The following is a 20,446-nucleotide window of genomic DNA, read 5'->3' as shown; positions in this document are numbered from 1 at the left end:
CAACCTACTCGGCAGACATTCCAACTTCTCATGAATACTCTTCTGGCCATATTCATACGAAGCGATACAAAGAAATTCAGAACCATGATCTTCATTGGTTTCAATATGATATTGATTATCTTGAATATCTCTAAAACTCATCAACATTATTCTGGAACGTGGAGAATAGAGTGCCTCCTTAATGGTCAAGATAGTACCATTAGAGAACATGATACGTGCCTTTCCATATCCTTTAATCAGGTTGGATGAGCCTGAGAGAGTTGTCAAATGAGCTTTCTTGGGTATCAAGTTAATAAAATAGTGTCATTCACGCAAGATGGTGTGCGTGGTTACACTATCTACCAAACAACTAACTTTCCCACTAGACATACCTAGAAATAAATTGATTGAATTGGTCACATGCATAAATATAAGTCCATTCATTCAATTAAGCAATTTGAGAAAATAATATCCATTCAAATAACAATCCATAATTCAAAACAAACCAAAACCAAACAAATTATTCCAAATACTTAGAGAAATTATTCAAAATTAAACCATAAACCTAGAAAAATAGGGGGGTAGGGCCGGCCATTCCTAGTGGGTTCAGCCACTAGTGTTAAACACCCTAAAAACATGTCTAATTTATTCATCCATAGGAGCTGACGCCTCCTGAGAATCTGATATCTCCATTGATGTAGTTGCATCTTCCAGATGATCCACGTGTGCAAAGTTAGACTCACGACGGGAATGATACTTGGCAATAGCCTCAGGGGAGGCTCGGCATATGCGTGACCAATGATCATTTGATCCACAGCGATAACACATGTCCAGTTTAGTAAAAGCAAGTTGAATGAGAGCTTTACCCTTGTTCTTGAAGTTTAGGGCCTTAAGGGCGAGTGATGGATGTTGCTGGGTCACATTTCTTCCCTTAGGTGAGGCACTCTGTTGACCTTGGGCCCATGGTGGGGCTTGCCTCCCATTGCCATAGCCACGACGATTCTTTTGTCATTTATTGTCACATCCTGGGCTCGACTCCGCTGTAACACGATATTGTCCGCTTTGAGCCCTTACCACACCCTCACGGTTTTGTTTTTGGGAACTCACATGAAAACTTCCCAGTAGATCACCCATCTTGGGATTGCTCTCGCGTGAACTCGCTTAACTTCGGAATTCCAATGGAACCCGAAGCCAGTGAGCTCCCAAAAGGCCTCGTGCTAGGTAAAGATGGGAATATACATATAATGCTTACATGATCCACTCTTTTAGGCGATGTGGGATGTTACAATCCACCCTTCTTAGGGGTCCGACATCCTCGTCGACATATATCCGGCCAAAGATTGGCTTTGATACCAAACAACATGACGGCCAGCATGCCTCGATCTAGGTCGAGGTGTGTCATTTATGGCTACTAGAATTGGTCACATGCGCTTCAGGCGCGGCGTTCGAGCCAGTTGGTCGAGATTGATGATTCTTTATCAAAAGCTGGTTCTGCTTTTCAGTGAGAAGTAAAATAGAGATCAAATCCGAAAACTTGGTGAATTTCTATGCCCTATATTGTTGGTAAAGGACAATATTGGTGGCATGGAAGGTAGAATAGGTCTTCTCCAGGAGATCTGATTCAGTTGGTTATACTTTGCAGAATTTCAACAATGAATGGAATCTACAAACTTCAAAGTTGTATTCATTCACGGACTTAAAATCCTTGAAGCGAAGATGATGCCAGTCGTGTCTTGCTTAAGGCAAGTATATGTCTTTCTGGTGATCGAAACGGTCGGCCAGAGCAAGCCAGGGGGTGCGTGGGTCCTCCTCAGCGAGATACTCAGTTTGCAGTGCATCATGGATGTGTCTTCGAATGAAGATCATTGCAGTAGCCTTCTGAGCTTCGTCAACAGGTTTGTCGGCGATGGGTGTCTCAATGGTGGCTCTAATACCCTTTGCAGTCAAATGGAGCTTCACGTCTTGAACCCACTTCAGATAGTTTCTTCCAGAGACTTCTAGAGCGGAGAAATCGAGCTTGTTTAAGTTCGACATGTCCCTAAAACGGAGGGGAAAAAAACGTGATTAGTCATATGGTAAGCCATATACATATATCGTAGAACATACATGTTCTATAAACATGTATTGGTTTAATTTATGCATGAAAACTACAGGTTTTATGTGGTATGTTTGAATGCAAACTTCAGGTTTCAAAGACACTAAATTTAAAATTACAGGTTCAATTTAGTTTTATGAACAATTAGTTCATAATGAGAGGTTTCTGCAAGAAACACATAATGCAATATACTAATTTGAATATAGTGGATTTGAGGTTCTTTGGGAACTCAAGTGTGAGAGTTTCGTTACTATGAAAATATGTTACGATTCAAAGTATAAAAATAAATTATTGAATCGTTAATGTCCAAAAGTGATTTTCAGGCCAATAATTTTGGATTCATTATCATATTAATGGACTGCAGGTCACTTTTAATTAATTCAATAAATCGGGTCATATGGGGTCAATTATTGAAGCTAAATAATATTATCGGGTCGAAAATATAGCCCCACGAATAATTGGGCTCGAGTTCGGTGCCTTGAGTAAAAGGCAAGGCCCTAAATGGCCTCGGGAGGGGGTTGCAGGCCACGGGGGTGGGGGGGAAACCCCAGCAGCATCTGGGTTTCAATTTTGGCCTAAGGGAGGGCACTGGACAAGGCCTAGTGAAAGCTGGCCTGTGGGTTGGGCGCGGGAAGCCCAGCCGCAGTGGGCTAGTTGTATGTATGCGGGCCGAGGCAGTTGCAAGCCTAGTAACCATAAAGGTTGAGGTGTGCAGGTTATGGGTCGAGACAAGGGAGCAAGGCTGTAGGCCCGTGTGACATGGAACCCAAGCCGAGGCTTGGTTTTGTCCGAGAGGGAGCAGCATGCCCAAAAAAGGTTGTGCACGTGGTCCAACTTGTCAACGCCATCCATGGTGATGCCAAAGATTACCCAAAATTTTTCGAACCTAGGGTTTAGGAAACCCTAAGTATGCTTCTAATTTAAGTTTATGCATTGACTCACATATTCTAACAATTTAATTGTGCGATGCATGAAACAAATATATATATTGACAAATATGAACATATACAATATATATATATATCGTAAGGAAAATATAAACATAGAGGGTTCATGTATCATGGGGAATGTTTTCATGCTTCATGGACGTTTCAAATATCTTCTTTTATTTTAAGCATACCTGATTAGCAGAAGACAAAAATAAGCCTTTGAATTTTGTGGATGATAGCCTCCCGTCAAGTCCTCAGCTTCTGCCAAGAGCATGCTGATAACGTGTTATAGATTATTTGATTGAACGATCTAGGGTTTAGAGAGAAAGGGGGGCCGACCACAATTAGAGAGAGTGATTTAATTATGAGATGTGTTTGATTCATCCTATTGTGTCTTTATTTATAGTAATATGATAGGTAAAAACCTTTTCCCTTTAGGATTACAACATTAAATAAGTAATCCACTCCTAAAAGGAATATAAGATATGTTCCTAGCTTCCTTAGAATTTACATATTCACATTCGTATTCTAAATATGACTACAACGTATTTTGCTTGGTTTGAAATCTTATCTTCTCGATCAAAAGGCCTTCAACTCCCACGAGTGACATCTGACATCACACACCAACATACATAGATATACTAAATATCTCCAACAGCAACACCTTCCCCAACGTTGTACACCACTACACTACACATAGTAATTAAAAGCGAAAGGCAGGAGCAGATAAGTGCCTTTGGTTTATAAACTCAAAGATTCTCTTGATATCTGGGGCAGTAACAAACCCTAGCTAGCTAGGGTTTTGCATTTTTCACTATGTGGTGTGTACAGTGTACCTGAGAGAGAACATGAGAGGAGGATGGAGGACCAGTCCTCACTGGCAAAACAGTTAAATACAGACTTGTAGCAAAAACAAAGTGTTGCCTCGCCATTCCCATCTCCCTTTTTAGAGCAAGTTTGGATCTTTCTGACCTCATTTCCCAAATTCTCCTCAGTAGCTGTTAGATTTCGACAAGGACCCACCAACCTATAGAAACACAGCTAAATTTATCATCTCATCCCATTCTATTATTTATATTATATAACGAAAATTGCTTGGCTCCTTCTCAAAATGGATCGTTACTCGTTTTAGCAAATCACAGTTAATGATATTACTCTAAAAATTTATACAAAACATATTAGACAGTGACAGAATTATCTTATAAAAGGAGGAGTGAAGTATTCTCCATCGATAAGCCATTATTCATAAAAAAAGAACTAATAATGCGTGGCAGTATGGATTATTCTGCATAAAAGACATTGGAAGCCCAACTGCACAAGACTGACAAGACTCCTTTTCTCTCTCCTCTCCTCTCTCTCCACTGCTTCCTGATCTTCTTATCCCTCCCCCAAAGGTTTGGTAGTATTCAAAGAACCAAACTCTTTTAGAGAAAAATAATCAGAAATTGGGTTTTGATCCTTGTTTCAGTTTTTCAACAAAATCATTTGAGTTATGGCCACCCATCAGCTGGAAAAAACCAGAGAAATTGCTCTAGACACCCTCAGCAGGCATGAAGAAGAAAGGTTAAAACAGTTACCAAAAACTGCCCCTGCCTCACCACCTTCATCTTCCTCCTCCCCCTCCCATGAATTCTCCTTCACAATCTCTCTCCACACTTCTTCTTCTTCCACGTCAAACCCTAATCACCAATCCAAATCCAAAACCAGCACCACCCCACCTTCTTTCGCCATTGATTTGTCCCCCGCAGATGAAATATTCTTCCACGGCCACCTCCTCCCCCTCCAATTTCTCTCCCATCTCCCCGTCTCTCCTCGCTCCTCCACCAACTCCCTCGACAGCTTCACCCTCCCCCTCAAAGAGCTGGTAGAAGATCAAAAACCAACCAGAAAAACCGCCACAAACAATGCCGAAAACTGCATTCGAAACCGAAACATCCTAAACAAGAAGAACAACAGCTGCAGCAGCATCGACAAGAGAATCCCACGTCAGGGAAGCAAACACGAGACCAGGGGAAGAACAAAGTCCAAGTCCTTTTCGATTTTCGGGCTTCCTAGATGGCGAAAAGATTGTGAAAATAGCGAAAAGGAGGAGAACAACAAGGAGATGAAGAACAAGAGGAAGGTAAGGTTTGATGTGAGTCACATACTGAAGAGGTACGTGAGAATGGTGAGGCCGCTGTTGTTGTTTAGAGGGAGGAGAGAGAAGGGGCAGTTCCGGCGGCAGCCCTATTCGTTTTCGGGGAATTTGAGCATGTTAAACAAACATGAGTTGAGAGGAAGGATGGGACAGTTTTCGGCGCCGGCGTCAATGAGGACATCTCCGACGAATAGTGGGCATCTTGTTGCAACTGCAGCTACTAATGTTCCTTGTTCTTCAAGTGACAGCACCATGGAAGAGTTGCAGGCTGCAATTCAAGCTGCAATTGCTCATTGCAAGAACTCCATTGCCACAGAAGAGAAGCCCAAATGTTGAAGAAAATTAGATAGGAAGGTATAATTCAGGGGGAATTTTATATTTGTATTTGATTAATTATTTGCATATAAAGGGGATTTTCATATATATATATATATATATATATGATGATGGTGCATGTATTAAATGAGTTAAAAAAAAAAGTTCAGTAGATTACTCCATCTGCATTCAAATTGGTTTAAAATCCAAACATGAGCAATTCACGAATGTAGATGCATTTTCTTTTTATGGTTACACAAGTAGACTTGTTTTTCATGGCACTGATTTTCGCGCCTCCATTTTTGTCTCTTGATTCTCCTTTTATTTATTTGATCTAAAAATTAGAAAAAATGAGAATAAATATAGCGAGAGAAAAAAAGAGTTTGAAAATCATTTCCCCTTTTCAATTATATCTAGGCATGTTCTTGCATTCTCTGGGGACCAACTGTTTTTTCTTTCATGTAACACAGTTAACTTCGGTCTAAATTTCAATCAAGATCTCCATCTTCCAAAGTTTTGGAAAAAGTTAAAAATACGAGTATAAAATCATCACGCAAATGAATACACGCATGAGAAGAAAATTTATTATGTTATCAGTTGTGTACAATCAAATATTTATTTCTCTCCTCACGTAACGAAAGAGACAAATACAAAGTTGTATACAACCGATGACACTCAATAATCTCCCATACACAAGTATAGAATGTTATAACAAGAAACAGTTGAGCTTTGACATGATGACTTCCTAGTCCCTACAAAAAGAGGCAGTGAGAAAGGAGTGGAATCCTTTCCTATCAAAAGTGTACTGGAAACAGAAATAGAAATGTAGGGGCTGCTGTGATTGTGGGTCGTTAATGGCCCCAGAATTTAGAAAAAGAAAGCAAGTTCACAAGTACAATTATCATTCAAGATAACAATAATGCACAAGGTACAAATGATAATCTGGTATCACAAATAAAAAAACACATGAGCAAATCAGGTAGCTCTAATTGAATCAGTCATACTTTAGGATTAAAGATGTGGTGCTCAAGTGATTCGATGACTCGTTATCTTTTTGTGGTTTCATCTTTTATGTTTGTTATAGTGTCACATGGCATTCACAATCCCACCAAAGCAAAAAAAACCACCCAATTCCTTGAAAGTGCATGCCTTTTGTTCCTTTTAATCATTTAATCCTACAAAAAAGAGAAAGGGGACTCACCAACAAAAACCCTTTTCTAATTGGAAGTTACAGACATAAAACACACTAGAGAGAGTGCTTTGTGTGTCGGTGCTCACTAAGACTAAAGCTCGTTGGCCTTAGCTGCGCAGATAAACTTCCATAAAACCTGTTGCATGTCTTCGCTCTGTAACTCTCTTATCACACGCCATCTGACGAGAGAGATGAAGATATCAGTATAGACAACATGTGCTAGTAAGCTTGCTTTTCTCCTCAGCTAGCTGCACATATGCGACAGTTTTCAAAAGCATTAGATTTGACCAATACAAGTTTCTCTTTCTCAGCCACCAAGGAAAACAAGATAATAAAAGTTGTTTGCTGCTTGGCTCAAGGAAATCTTGCAACTCATGATTAAGTTTGCATCTTTTCCTAAAGAACATTTTTTTTTAAGTCAATAGAAGCTGATCAAAGCCTAAAGGGGTTGAGGCTGAATAATGAGTTCTCAGATGCGTTTTACCCTCCTTACCAAATATCAGAATACAACTAAATTGGAAAACAAGCATTTTTACTTACACATTAAACACTTTTAGGCTTCATTTGTAAAGTGTAGAAATATATCCACTCGAGGCCTCTCAAATAGTTCTAGAGCCCCTTGGGTAGTGCTCGAACTTCTCCTCTGTATGCTCGAGCTCTTTAGATTGGTTAAAATTCCGGAAGTCTAAACAACTAGGCTGAACTTATTAAACATATCCCAAATTTAGCTCCGTTTATAAATTTTGCATAATTCAAAGAAGATCACCCAACAGAGAGGGAGGATAATTTGTTTTCAATTTCATTAGAAATGGATATGAAGCCTGCTTCGTGTAAGCTTATTATTTGAGTCGGGGCTCATATGGCGATGGTGACAAGGCTCAACGAGGACATTTTGTATAAGTTGGGACTCAGTCCAATTGTGTACCAACCCAAAGCCCTAGTCGCGTATGGGCTATAATAGGATGAGAGACTGGTACATGAACCAAATTTGATGTCTGTGACATTTAACTATTTAAGTGAAAGGTTTCAAATTCAAATCACTTTTTAATTTTTAATTTACAATAACATACTTACACTTAAGAGTAAAGTGATAAATTAGTATTGAAATCATCATCCATGAAATTTAAAACTTAGACCACTCACTTACAAGAAAAAAAAAAAGTAACATTTATGCAAAATCAGTCTCCACCCAAAGGCTAATAAGAGTCTGCCATAAAGAATTAGCTCGCCAGCCCTTGGCTTACTTTTTCCGCGAGTCCCACCATCACCATGTGCAGCCAACAAGTGCATTGTAAATTTTGTTTTGAACAAACGATATTATTTACACTAAGGATAAAGGGTGAACTTAACCTCACAATGAGCTAGTGATAATGTGGTTTAAACTCGCATTTTATGAGAATCGAACCTAAGACCTCTCACTTACAAATAAAAATAAATATCATTAGACTGTAGTACTAAATGATACAAATGAATTGTAAATTGAATACCAAACTCTTAATAATGACTTATTATGTGACTTAACTCAAATGCTATCATGCCTTAAAATAGAATACCCATTGACAAGTGGGAGCAATAACAATAGAAGCTGTGGAAGATCGTGTAGTAGTAATATATCTGCCCATCGCACAGTTCAAGCTACATATGGGTGGCGTACAACCTAAGGGCTTCTTAGCCGAAAGAAAAAAAAGAAAAAACTATGCCCGGTTTGGTACCTTTAGTCTCAAGATTATATCAAAAAATTTAGTCTATTGTTTGTCCAATTAGATATAAGTTTGTTTTTCCTAGTGCCTCAAGCTCTTCTTGGTAAATACCTAACAAGGAAAATATTGGTTCAAGATTGTTTTGCAACTTCAAATGCTTCTAAAAGGAATATATATATATATATATATATTTTTTTTTTCAAATGAAAAATATTGTTATATTAGTAATCGACGGGATTTGAATCTAGCATGTCATGAAAAGATCCAACATTTTTTCACTACTGTGATAAATGACTACTTGCAAGGACTCAAAACCCTTTTTATAATCTAAGCACCTTGAAAACTAGAAGAAATATCCTAAAAACATATGCAGATATTTTAAATGGCCCGCTTGTTTGCATGGTCAACACCCAACCACCAGCAACTAATGAATTCCATCTTATATTATAGTTTAGTAACTGGGATACAAAACTGATCAGGATCATATCATGTGCATCCAACAAACATATACATAAACGTTTAAACGTTTAAACGTTAATCAGTTAGTATTTTGAGTTGAACCTACTGTCTATGTCGCTTCCATTTTATCCAAATTGTAATTTTTTGACTGGTGTCAAACACCGTTAATTGCTGAGGTCTGGTCTTGCTCGACAGTTGATGACGCACATTCGAAGCTATTTGTATTGCCTTGATATGTTTATTTGATGATTAGAGCAAATGAGAACCATAGTATAGACAAATTAGTACCGTTTGATTTAATATGCGGTTAACTGCTGAATCAAGTTGACGGCCAACTTGACTTATGTCACAACAGTTGCTGACTTGGTCTACATATAACTTAACTTTCCTTTATATATTTATATATCCATGTAAATGATGTATTACAAACCAACAGGATCCTCTCCGGATCGGATCTTGTTGGTGAGGATCCTAAAGATTCGTAAATCATGTCCGTTCATCGTACATATTGCGTTTAGTTTTTATCAGGTACTGTTTGTATTTAATTTTAAATAAAAATATTTAAAATGATTTCTGACCGCATGACGTAAGATGAACGGATATAATTCACGAATTCCCGAATCCTCACAAAAAGGATCATGATTCTATAACAAATAGCAGAAGGGACAAAGAATGGTTGAAAAGCGCAAAAAATTGGAAATTGGAGGTCTCAAGTTCGAAATCCACTGTTGATGTAGAAGCCAGATTTGTGGTCAGGGGGAGGCTGAAATGCCTCTACGAGTTTTTCTGGCCCCTGAAAGGGATGGATAATCATGATTTGCCACCAGTTGTCCTCATTTTTAAAGAAAAAAAAAAACACAAAAACGACAACAAAATTAACCATTGTAAATTATGGGTTTTGAGCTCCAATTTGGGTCTGTACTAGTCTACTAGAGTCAAACCCACTGCAATGATGCGATCTATGAACTTTTTAATCCAAATTTATATCATTTATTATGTTTAATTCGGTTTTTAAGTTTTATAGATTTTTTTTTCAAAATTTTTTAATCTTTTTTCGATTATGATTCCCAGCAACCCTAGGGTTGAATCTCATTCAATCATAAATCTTGAGGATTGAAAAAATGGTGGTGCTGTTCACACTTATATTTTTATATCTAGCACAACCCTTTATCTCCTGTCATTTGATTATCTTTATTCATTTGACGGTCAAAAATTGTTAAGTGTAAAGTAAAAAAAAGTGTCCAGATACCACAAAAAATTATAAATTTAAGATAATCTCATACGTTTTTGTGTTGTTGATAATATAACCAGAGTTACCATTTAATTTTCTTTCTTATATTTTCACACATTCTCAATCAACATACAGATGCAAAACAAATCATAGAACAAAATCCATCATGAGAATCAAAAGATAGGATGATCAAATCATGAATGGTACTTATATTTATCTATTAATTAATCACTTAATTTATTTATCATACAAGTGACATTCTATATTAATTTACATCAAATAAAAAAAAATTATATTCAAGACGCGTTGAAAATAAATTATATATGATAATTTTTTCGCTGTAAAATATGTACACACCTATTTTCTATTCTACAAGAAAGAAAGTCCGACATGTTTCCACATGGCGGCAAAACTTAACGTGTTGAAGAAAAGGTTACATGGAGCCCACTTAATTCAAATGCTCACCTGTCTCAAATAAAATGCCACCCCTCCTAAGAAAAATCATGTTACATAAAGAACAGACTTTTCAGATATCTAGAACTAGTCAGAACATCGCATTGCATATTATAAATAATACTATATCCAAAAATATGTTATTGTTTCTTATACCTTAAGAAATTTTTTCTTGAAATGTTATATGAATTTATACAATTTTTTTTTCAATTTGTCATATAAATTAAAATTTTAAGGGATTTTTATATCAAATTTTCAAGATTATGACATCAATGTTATTTCGGACATTTTAAGGGAGTTGTTCTTTAGAATCAGGGCCGACGAGTCGACTTCCTCAACTTGTGCATGATGCTGAATCTACCTTGAGTATTTACACACTCAAGGGGGAGGGGGAGTGTTGTGAAATTTCCTAGTTTAAGTGTGATTGTGTAAATCCTATATTAGATTTGATTTTAGTTATTTTTTTCTATATGAACTTGTATTCCTTGGGGATGAAGGATTTCTTTTCTCCTTTTATTACTATAAATAAAAGCATTACGTAGGAGGATAACATAACACATACATTTCCCTACATTCTACAAATACATCTCTTCTCTCTCTCTCTCTCTTCCTTTACCGCTGACCATCTCTCCTTTATCAGATAAAATAGACTACAATACACACCTATTTTTTATTCTACAAGAAAGAATGTCCGACATGTTTCCACATAGCGGCAAAACTTAACGTACTAAAGAAAAGGTTTACTTGGAGCCCACTAAGTTCAAATGCCACCCCTCCTAAGAAAAATCATGTTACATAAAGAAAAGACTTTTCAGATATCTAGAACTAGTCAGAACATCGCGTAACATATTATAAATAATACTATATCGAAAATAGGTATGATATTCACACATTTTATTTTACTTCTCACACATGTTTTTAATTTTTAGCCATCAGATCGAATGAATTGAAGAAAATCAACGGACATAAATTATCAAGGGATGTGTGAGAAGTAAAATGGGATGTGTGGATAGCATACCCCTATCGAAAAATATGTTATTGTTTCTTTTATGTTAAGAAATTTTTTCTTGAAATGTTATATGAACATATACATTTTTTTTTCAATTCGTCATATAAATTAAGATTTTAAGAGATTTGCCACATCAATTTTTCGAGATTATGATATCAAGGTTATTTTGGACTTTTTAACTCACTGCACCTCTTTAGGCTTATTTCGAACATTTCAACCCCCTTTTTCTTAAGAACATGGTAGACGCCGTTGAATTCTCAAAGCTTGCAATTAGTTAAATTACATATAAGTGAGCCTAATGTACTTTTTAGTAGTTCACTATAAGTTTTGAAATGAACACAGGTCTAATGTCCAAATCAATTTATTCATCTACCTGCTAATGTAAATATATCTTTGTGTAAAAATAAAAAATAAAAAATAAATCATGAAAATTAGGTAAAAATTTTGAAATAATCCTGAACACAAATGAATGTCACTTACTTTGGAAAAAAAAAAAAAAACTTAACATAGTTAAAATGAGATACATTAATAATTTCAAAAAATTAATACAACAAATAGCTTAAAAGTTTGTTCATATGAAAAAATCCGTATAAATTTATATGACTTTTCAAAAAATTTCGTAAGTGATGTCTTGACATTTCAAAAATCCCTCCACTTCGACCATCTCTCGTATGCTTACGTGCAACAACTCTCTCCCTCTCTCTCTCCCTCTCTCTCTCCCCTGACCTTTTCTTTCAGGTCAGTTCATTTCTCGACCCTTTTATTTATTTTAGTTTAGATTTATTCCTCTTTTTTTTTCTTATTTATTTCATCAATCATCACTGTCAGAAGAATAAGGGGAAGGGAAAAAAAATGAAAAAAATGAAAAAATGCGGCGCCTTTAAATATTTGTTGGAATTTTAATGGTGATTGAAGGCTCAGCACATTCGAATAATTAGCACCGAATATTCTTTCATCACCATAACTGCTATTCCCTCTTCCTTTGGCGGTTCCTCAGAATTATATCTTTAGTTTTTGGTCTTCCGTTGATGCCTTCTTTCTTGGTTGTCTGTTGATTTCGAGCTGTTGGGTTTTTAAAATCCAATGGTTTGTGGGGGCTTCTGATTGAAAAAAAGGATCTCAGACAGGGATTTCGTTGCTTTTCTGATGATGCAACAACTGCTTGGAGTTAAAACTGTGGTAAATTGTTAAATTTTGGGTTTTGATCAATTGGGTTGTTAAATTCTTGGTAAATTGGTCTTCTGGGTTGCCTCCGAATTCAATCTTTGGATCAAAGTTTGTTGCTTTGAAGGTTTTACGTGAGGAAATCGACCGGGTCCGCGTGTGCGTAAATTATGATTGAGTTTTGAGGTTTTGGTTAATTGGGTGTCCTGAGAAATTAGATAGGGGAGGAATAGGATGTATGCGGTTGAGAGGCTAGGGAGTTATATATCCAGAGGGGTATACACCGTCTCCGGCCCGTTCCACCCTTTTGGTGGAGCTGTGGATATAATTGTAGTTGAACAACAAGATGGGAGCTTCAAATCGTCGGCGTGGAATGTGAAATTTGGGAAGTTTCAAGGGGTTTTGAAGACAAAGGAGAAGGTGGTCAACATTAATGTCAATGGGGAGGATGCTACTTTCCATATGTATTTGGATCATAAAGGGGAAGCTTATTTTCTTAGGGAGGTTGATGCAGAAGAAGGGGAGGCTGTGTTGTATCCTTCGTCTTCGAGTGATGAGACGGATGAGCAATGTCGGGAAAACAGGCAGCCATTGAAGTCTATGAGTTGCAATTATAATGCTGAGAATTTGACAACAGTTGATCAGATTGAAACGCTTAACGGGAAGATTTTGTCCAGGACTAATTCCCGGAGGTCACGAATTTTTGGGCTTTTTGGGAGCAGGTCGATGAAGGAGCGCAAGAGTAAGGAGGAAGAGGGGGTTGATAGTGAGGTGAGAAGGGTGGATTCATTGAAGCGGGCCGAGTTTGCAGCTAACCTTTTGGAGGTGAAGTGGTCCACTAGTCTTGCCACTAAAAAATTCAGGAAGGATAATGCTTCCCGTTTTTCGTCTCCTAATATGTTAGTTAATGAAGATATGCAGATTGATGCCGAGGAAAGCCGGCTGAGCTCATCTCTGCCTGTGTCTAGAGTATCCAGTGATGTTGGTGAATCTTTTATTGCGGCAACTGAACAAGATGGGAATGCAATTGCTGTCATATCCAATGTCACCAGTTCTGATCTTGAAATTCAAAGTTCTTTTGAGCTAGAAGCTTGCCCTGGCAAGCATTTGGATGAGAAAGATGTTGTATTACCTGGCTGTGACATTTCTCATGCGGCGGGTGGGATAGATGGAGTCCAACCCTTTATTTATTGTGAAACATTGTACATTGCCAGAGAAAGAAGTGGCCAAGTTCATGTTCATGCCAGAACTGAGCTGCTATCTAAGGTAATCTTTCTATCAAATCTGTTGCAATAGGAACCAAAACTTTTAAACTGATTAGGAATTTTAAGATACAATGTTTACTATGACTTTTTTACCAACGCAAATATGCTCGAAACTTAGGAAACGCAGTTTGGTTATAAATATCAATTGGCTAATATTATTCTTAATTAAGTGTACACCTGGATTGTCGAGACTGAGATATTTAGTGAACTTCATCAGGATTCAGTTACTGAGCAACATGCTGATGATACTTCCATGGAGGTACATTCAGTGGAGGCTACTGAAATTTGTTCACAAGAGACAGATGCACATTCATGCACAGACTGTAATATTGACCTTGAAGGGCCAGCAATAGTTCAACAATGCAATATTCAGACAGTCCAGCGAAATTCATTACCTGGTTCAGTTAAAAAAGTTGAGTCACAGAGCATGTCTAGTTTAAACAACTCTGGTGATCAAGTTCAAGAAGAGAAAAATACAAAAGAGGAAGAAATTGGATCATGCGATTTACAAACCCCGTCTGGGTCCGTTATTGGCCATGTCATGACAGAAGCAGCAAATGTGTTGCCTGTGGGATTAGAGGAAGAACAATTTCTCTTCAGTGACGATGAAATCAGAATCACTGAGGTTCAGTGCACGGAATCGTGTTCTTCATCATGTGTAGACAGAGAAAATAGTCTCTCGTGTAGTCCAAAAGACAGTACAAACTATGAATCATATTCATCTCCAGAAAAGTTTGTTCCAGAAGACCCCTCAACTGATTTTGAGAAATCAATTGGAAAACTGGAGGCAGCATCAACTGCAATTGGTATTCCTAGAAATCGTAAGGCTGCTGCTGATAAGGAAGTCGGGAAGCTGGTCGCGTCATTACCCAATATGTGGCCTCATACTGACAAGTTGAGTGCACTTGATCTTCATTATCCCTTGAGCTGTTCATTGGACTCAAATGTAAATCCCTTGAAGTCAATATGGCAAGGTAAAGATGATTTGAGCTGTAGAAAGTTGGAGACAGAAGAAGAGAAACAATTAGCACAGGAAACACCAAATATCGAGAATACTCAGGGTTCAGTGGAGCTCAAAGATGGTCCTGCCATTCCTGCAGTTGGTGAGAAACTTAGATATTTACATGTATGCTATTTCCTGCACTGAAATGCTGAAAAGTATTCTATTTGCTTTCTTGTTGGTAGTGTGTACATACTACAGTCTACATGATGATATTACAGTTCATATTTTCCAAAGTCAGAGTGAAATATGATTAATCTGACCATTTTTTCACTTTATTTTTTGTTAGACTTATTGCCAGAATTTTCTCTCTGATGAAAATTGGAAGGGCCTAAATTGTTTTTTGGTGAACAAATATTTCTCAAGTGGTAAAATGTAGAAAGTGAAATAAATTTTGCTTTGTGCGAAAGCTCTCTCGCTGGAAACACTTCTTATATGAAGGGATGAAAGCTGGTACTGCTTTTCAAACAGTTTCGGAAAAATTCGATCTTGATAAATGTACTAATTGATAGACTTGTTATCTGTAGTTGTTTTCCATGGGATGTAGCTGCTTTATTGCTTTAGATTCCATTTTGGAAAGTGCAAATATCTGAGCTGAAAGGCATATTAGCTGTCGACTGACTGGGATAAAACTATTACAGGAGATCCATCTAAAGCAAATGTTGCCACCAGTGGAAGTTGGAAACTCTGGCCCTTCGGTTCAAGGAGATCAAATTCCAGGAAAGCAATGCAGCCAGATGTGAATGGTGGTAAAAGTCCTGATGCTCAGAATGCTACAGAGAGCACCGTTGCCACTGATGGAGATAAGAATATGCTTACAGATGGAGATAAGAATATGCTTGCACCCAAGGGGATGAAGAAAATGGAGAGGGTACTCGCTCCAACGTCTGAGCAGCTGGCGTCCTTGAAACTCAAAGAAGGGAAGAATACAGTAACCTTCACATTCTTTACTGCAATGCTGGGGAAGCAGCAGGTTGTTTATTGTTCTGATTTTTATTTGGGTTCTCAACCTGGCTGGTCATTTTTAGTCTGATTTCTTTCTCATCGTTTGTTTTTCAGATGTAGTTACTGTCCCTTTGATGTAGTTACTGTCCTTTCTAACAATTCTTGTTGCTCAACAGGTTGATGCCAGAATTTATCTGTGGAAATGGAACACTCGCATAGTGATCTCAGATGTGGATGGGACAATCACAAAGTAAGGCTGTTCTTTCCAAACAATTCTTTGGTAAATTGTATTTTGAGAAATTTTTTCTGTCTTGCATAAGTAATGAAGTACAGTGATTTTTAGGTTTTTTTTTTTTTTTTTTTTTTTTTTTTTTTTTTTTTTTAAATCAAATATGAGCAACAGTTTTTCTTTAACGATTCAGTTGTTCTTTATGCATTCACTTGTTGATTACTTGTGGGGGGAGGGGGGCGGTTCTCTTTGATTTGTCTGATCCCGCTTGATTTGCTTTGTTTTACAGGTCAGATGTTCTAGGTCAATTCATGCCCTTGGTTGGGGTAGATTGGTCACATATAGGTGTTACAAATTTGTTTTCTGCCATTAAGGTTTGTTTATCTCGTCCTTTTTATTTCTTGTGCTCGTGATCATGATTATTTTTAGTTCATGCTTATTTATTGACTGCAATTTTCACATTGCATTTCATCACTCCTTACAATGCATTTTGAGTACTCTGGTGGGTTGGCCTTTAGCCAACATAGGTAGCCGAAAACACATAGAGGGACTTCTCATTAACCTAATCTGTTGGCCCATCTGTGGTTCACTTATTCAGTCATACAGTGTCATCAGCCTACAAATTATAGGCATGATTACCTTTATAATGTGCCCGCCTCTCATCTCTTATTGCCATTGTCTCTTACACAAACATTTTACATTTTATGTATGAATTACTCATAACTACACTGACATTGCATCTTTAAAGGAATTGATTGTTATTTCTATGCTGCAGGAAAATGGATATCAATTGCTTTTTTTGAGTGCACGTGCCATTTCTCAAGCCTCTGTCACCAGACAATTTTTATTCAACCTTAAGCAGGTTATGGTTAACCCATGCTAAATCCTTGATTTTCATTTTCAAACTAGAGTTAAGAAATCAAAATGTGATATGTATTTATTTCTTTGCTTTCAAATATGCAGGACGGGAAGGCCTTACCAGATGGTCCGGTTGTTATTTCCCCAGATGGACTTTTTCCTTCTCTCTTTCGCGAAGGTAAGTGATGTTGGTGCACTTCGTTTTTCTAGAACTTCAACAGAGGTCTAATTTAAATTGCTAAAGTGTTCCATTTAGTTTTTCAGGCATTTTATGTGTTCGGTTCATTGCCCTTTTTTTGCAATAATCCTGATAAAAAACTGAAATGATAAACTACGCTTCATAGAGAGGAAGTGCATCCTTTCCTAGTTGAATAATGCAGAGAAAACGATTTATATGGATAACAGAGTGGAATGTAATTACGTTATTTGATCACTAGACATCACATGCAATTTTCTGGTCACTAAGTCGTATGTAGTTTCTAATGCATAGACCGACACTCTGTTTTCCTCAGTTATCAGGAGGGCTCCTCATGAATTCAAAATCGCATGCTTGGAGGTTAGTTTATTAAATCTTTACCTGATCACTTGTTTTACTGCCTTTCACGTTCTTGATGTTAAATAATTTGTTTCAAAGGATACTTCCGAACAATAATACATGTGGGTTCAAGTATCCTTTTAAATGTCTTACGTTTTTCTCTGTTTCAGGATATCAAATCATTGTTCCCTTCTGATGCAAATCCATTCTATGCCGGTTTTGGAAACAGAGATACCGATGAGTTCAGCTACCTTAAGGTTGGAATCCCGAAAGGAAAAATATTCATTATTAATCCCAAGGTAATTATGACCTTCACTATATAGCAGCAATTTAAATATTTCTAATTTTGTAATGTCTAATGCCAGCCTTTCTTTGTTATGGTTTGGGTATGCAGGGTGAGGTTGTTGTGAACCGCCGTGTTGACACAAAGTCATATACCTCCCTTCATGCTCTTGTGAACGGCATGTTTCCACCCACAAACTCATCTGAGCAGGTTTTGATTCTGCCCTGTTCGCCCTTTCCTATGTGGCCACTAATCATTTGAGCATGCTTTATTTATTTATTTTCCCTGTTGATTACAGGAGGACTTTAATTCGTGGAATTTCTGGAAACTCCCACCGTGCGATATTGATGTTTGAGGTGTCGAAGAGAGTTTATTGCTTTTTCTTCTCGCCTGCGCTAGATATGGAGATGGATGAGTTTTTCCATGCACGTGTTTTGAAGTGTCGAGGTAAAATCCTCATTTCTCATTTGCCTAATCTGTCTGTGCATGGAATTTTTTGTTGTAGTATGACAATGCTAATTCATCAAGACATGTTGGTGACAGATCTCATAGGTCGTGCCGTTGTATGTAGCTAGGAATGATTGGCTAAATGACTGCTTTGCCGGGCGGGGTGATTTATCGGCGACCTGAAACAATATATGGAAGAGTTGGATCAGTCCCACCTCCATGCTGCTGCTCCATTTTCTCCTCTCTTTTTTTTTTGTTCTTCTGTTCAATTCAAGTTTGTGTAGTCTGTTTCTGTACATTCCATGACCACTTCAAGTTGTAAGTATTATTTGGAAGTCAAATGGGTAAATAGGCATTCACATTCACATATAATTTAACTGTAAAGTCCTTGTTTCCAAATGTAAATTGATTTCTCATGTGGATTCAAGTATCTAGTTTTGCTCTTTCTGTTGTACTTAATCCGTACTCAGCATTTTGCCAGATGCACGTACTTCATCACATAATATGTAATTACGCCGAATTGTTATGTTTTCATATGCCATCTTAAATTGGTAGATATGTATGCAAGAATGCGAGTGATAGTAAATGCTTGTAACCAACTAAGCTACAAGCCGGTTGCAATTCTTTTAAACTTCGTGGGAACACAATCCTCGTGAGAAAGCAAGCATACGGGAAGGAACCGGCTCATCTGCATTGCCAAGTAATCTCTGAAGAATACAAATGATGCCACACAACTCGTGCATTTTAATGTCCAATTCAATCACATTCAGTTATGTAAGTACATATACATCGGACACGTAAAAGGAACGAGAACAAGCTGACATCAAGAGTCACCATGTTTAAATGTGCCACCAGGACCATACAGAATAATACATTTTATTTTTCTATCTTCAATTAATTTACCCAAGCTATAGAGGTTAGAGAATTAATACATATACCAGATAGAGCTGATCAGAAGTTTACGATCTTGACACCCAAATGCTTCTGTGCAAACTCTACAAGGTTGTCGAGCTCGTCCTCATCAACGAAGCCATTGCTATTGGCGTCTGCAGACCTCACCCCAAGCCTGCTCTTGAACCTGGCAAACCGGCCCCCGGTGGCGCGGATAGCCTCCCGGAGCTCTTTTTTGCTTATTCGACCGTCTTTGTCCACATCAAATTTCTTCAACCATTTCTTCAACTCCTCCGTCGTCATAACACGTTTGCCATCGCTCGTGACGCAGCGACTTTTAATCGCCATAATATTATAATAAACTTTTGTTTTGTGAAAGCCTCAAAGCCCTGTATTTATAATCTATTTTTGTAAATTGATTAATTATTTTTTTGTTGGCGTTGGTTCACTCTCACTTTTTGTTAAAGTGTCATTAATTAGGTGTAGTCCATGATTTTATTTTTTTTATTTTTTTTAACAGAATGAGATTCTGATGGAGTATGCTTTTTTTGACCTATTTGTTATAAGTGTGATATTAATTAGGTCTAAGCCATGCTTATTTTACCGAATGAGATTCTGATGCATGCATTTTTTTTATCTAGTACGCTACTATCAATTTTTATTCACAATTTCTGTACAATCGTTACTCTTTCATTAAGGGTGAGTTTGGCAGATGTTTAGATTGAGACAAATGACTGAAAGAGTATCGATAAAGATAATTAACTAGGTTGGTAAACCTTTTACCTAAAGAAAAAGATAATTAGGCCTACTACCAACAAAGAAAATAAGGACGAAGTATCGAATATCTACCAAATGCAACTATGGATATGTCACAACATCATAATTGATATTTTCAATATATTTAATCATCCAAATCATCCCATAGTGGGTGGATGATCCAAATTTAAATGAAAAGAAATTGCAAATTTGAGACTATTATGTCATGTAAACTTTATTTTTTTTTATGTTTACAAGTATTAATTTTTATGTTCTCATTTTCTTTTTTTACACTCGATACTAATTTACTCATCCACTTCTTATTATAAATATATTATATATAGTTGATAAATAAATATGAAAAAACCACATTTAAGTACGAGATGTTTTTGTTCTTCTCTGCAAACTAGTACGAGAATCACTTTTTCAAACGGGTAACGAATTTGCTTGGTTATCCATATATTCCTGGAAACAGAAACATATATGAATCCATTTTCCCTTGTCTAAGTGGTATATGGCATATTTTAGATTCCACTTAGACTAAAAAGATACATTCACCCTGTGGTATGCTGAC

At 37.1% G+C, this 20,446-nt stretch overlaps 2 protein-coding genes across 3 annotated transcripts; both read left to right on the top strand.

Annotated features, from left to right (window-relative positions):
* Positions 1-4,257: 4,257 nt before the first annotated feature.
* On the top strand, positions 4,258-5,873 carry LOC137718696 (BRI1 kinase inhibitor 1-like). Its single transcript, XM_068458243.1, has one exon. It carries the CDS (start codon positions 4,496-4,498, stop codon positions 5,474-5,476), a length of 981 nt encoding a protein of 326 aa, XP_068314344.1. The 5' UTR covers positions 4,258-4,495; the 3' UTR covers positions 5,477-5,873.
* A 6,360-nt stretch (positions 5,874-12,233) lies between these two features.
* LOC137718516 (phosphatidate phosphatase PAH2-like) lies at positions 12,234-18,641 on the top strand. Of its 2 annotated transcripts, XM_068458071.1 has the most exons (13): positions 12,234-13,488; positions 13,585-13,929; positions 14,146-15,031; positions 15,570-15,901; positions 16,050-16,123; positions 16,392-16,476; positions 16,878-16,964; positions 17,066-17,138; positions 17,473-17,516; positions 17,666-17,794; positions 17,890-17,988; positions 18,077-18,225; positions 18,322-18,641. In XM_068458071.1, exons 1-12 carry the CDS (start codon positions 12,898-12,900, stop codon positions 18,131-18,133), a joined length of 2,802 nt encoding a protein of 933 aa, XP_068314172.1. In that variant the 5' UTR covers positions 12,234-12,897; the 3' UTR covers positions 18,134-18,225; positions 18,322-18,641. The 2 variants fall into 2 exon arrangements, with proteins under 2 accessions (XP_068314172.1, XP_068314171.1); XM_068458070.1 differs by having other exon boundaries at positions 12,234-13,929.
* Positions 18,642-20,446: the final 1,805 nt, after the last annotated feature.

The sequence above is a fragment of the Pyrus communis genome, chromosome 15, assembly GCF_963583255.1.
Source record: "Pyrus communis chromosome 15, drPyrComm1.1, whole genome shotgun sequence".
NCBI lineage: Eukaryota > Viridiplantae > Streptophyta > Magnoliopsida > Rosales > Rosaceae > Pyrus > Pyrus communis.
Note: the sequence above shows the minus strand (reverse complement) of the source record. Positions and strands in the feature narration are given on the sequence as shown.

Excerpts from the sequence above, each read along its gene's own strand:
- LOC137718696 (XM_068458243.1), top strand. The coding sequence starts at position 4,496 with ATGGCCACCCATCAGCTGGAAAAAACCAGAGAAATTGCTCTAGACACC.
- LOC137718516 (XM_068458070.1), top strand. The coding sequence starts at position 12,898 with ATGTATGCGGTTGAGAGGCTAGGGAGTTATATATCCAGAGGGGTATAC. Across the intron at positions 15,032-15,569 it reads TCCTGCCATTCCTGCAGTTG|GAGATCCATCTAAAGCAAAT; the intron begins GTGAGAAACTTA and ends AAACTATTACAG. Across the intron at positions 17,795-17,889 it reads TATTCATTATTAATCCCAAG|GGTGAGGTTGTTGTGAACCG; the intron begins GTAATTATGACC and ends TTGGGTATGCAG.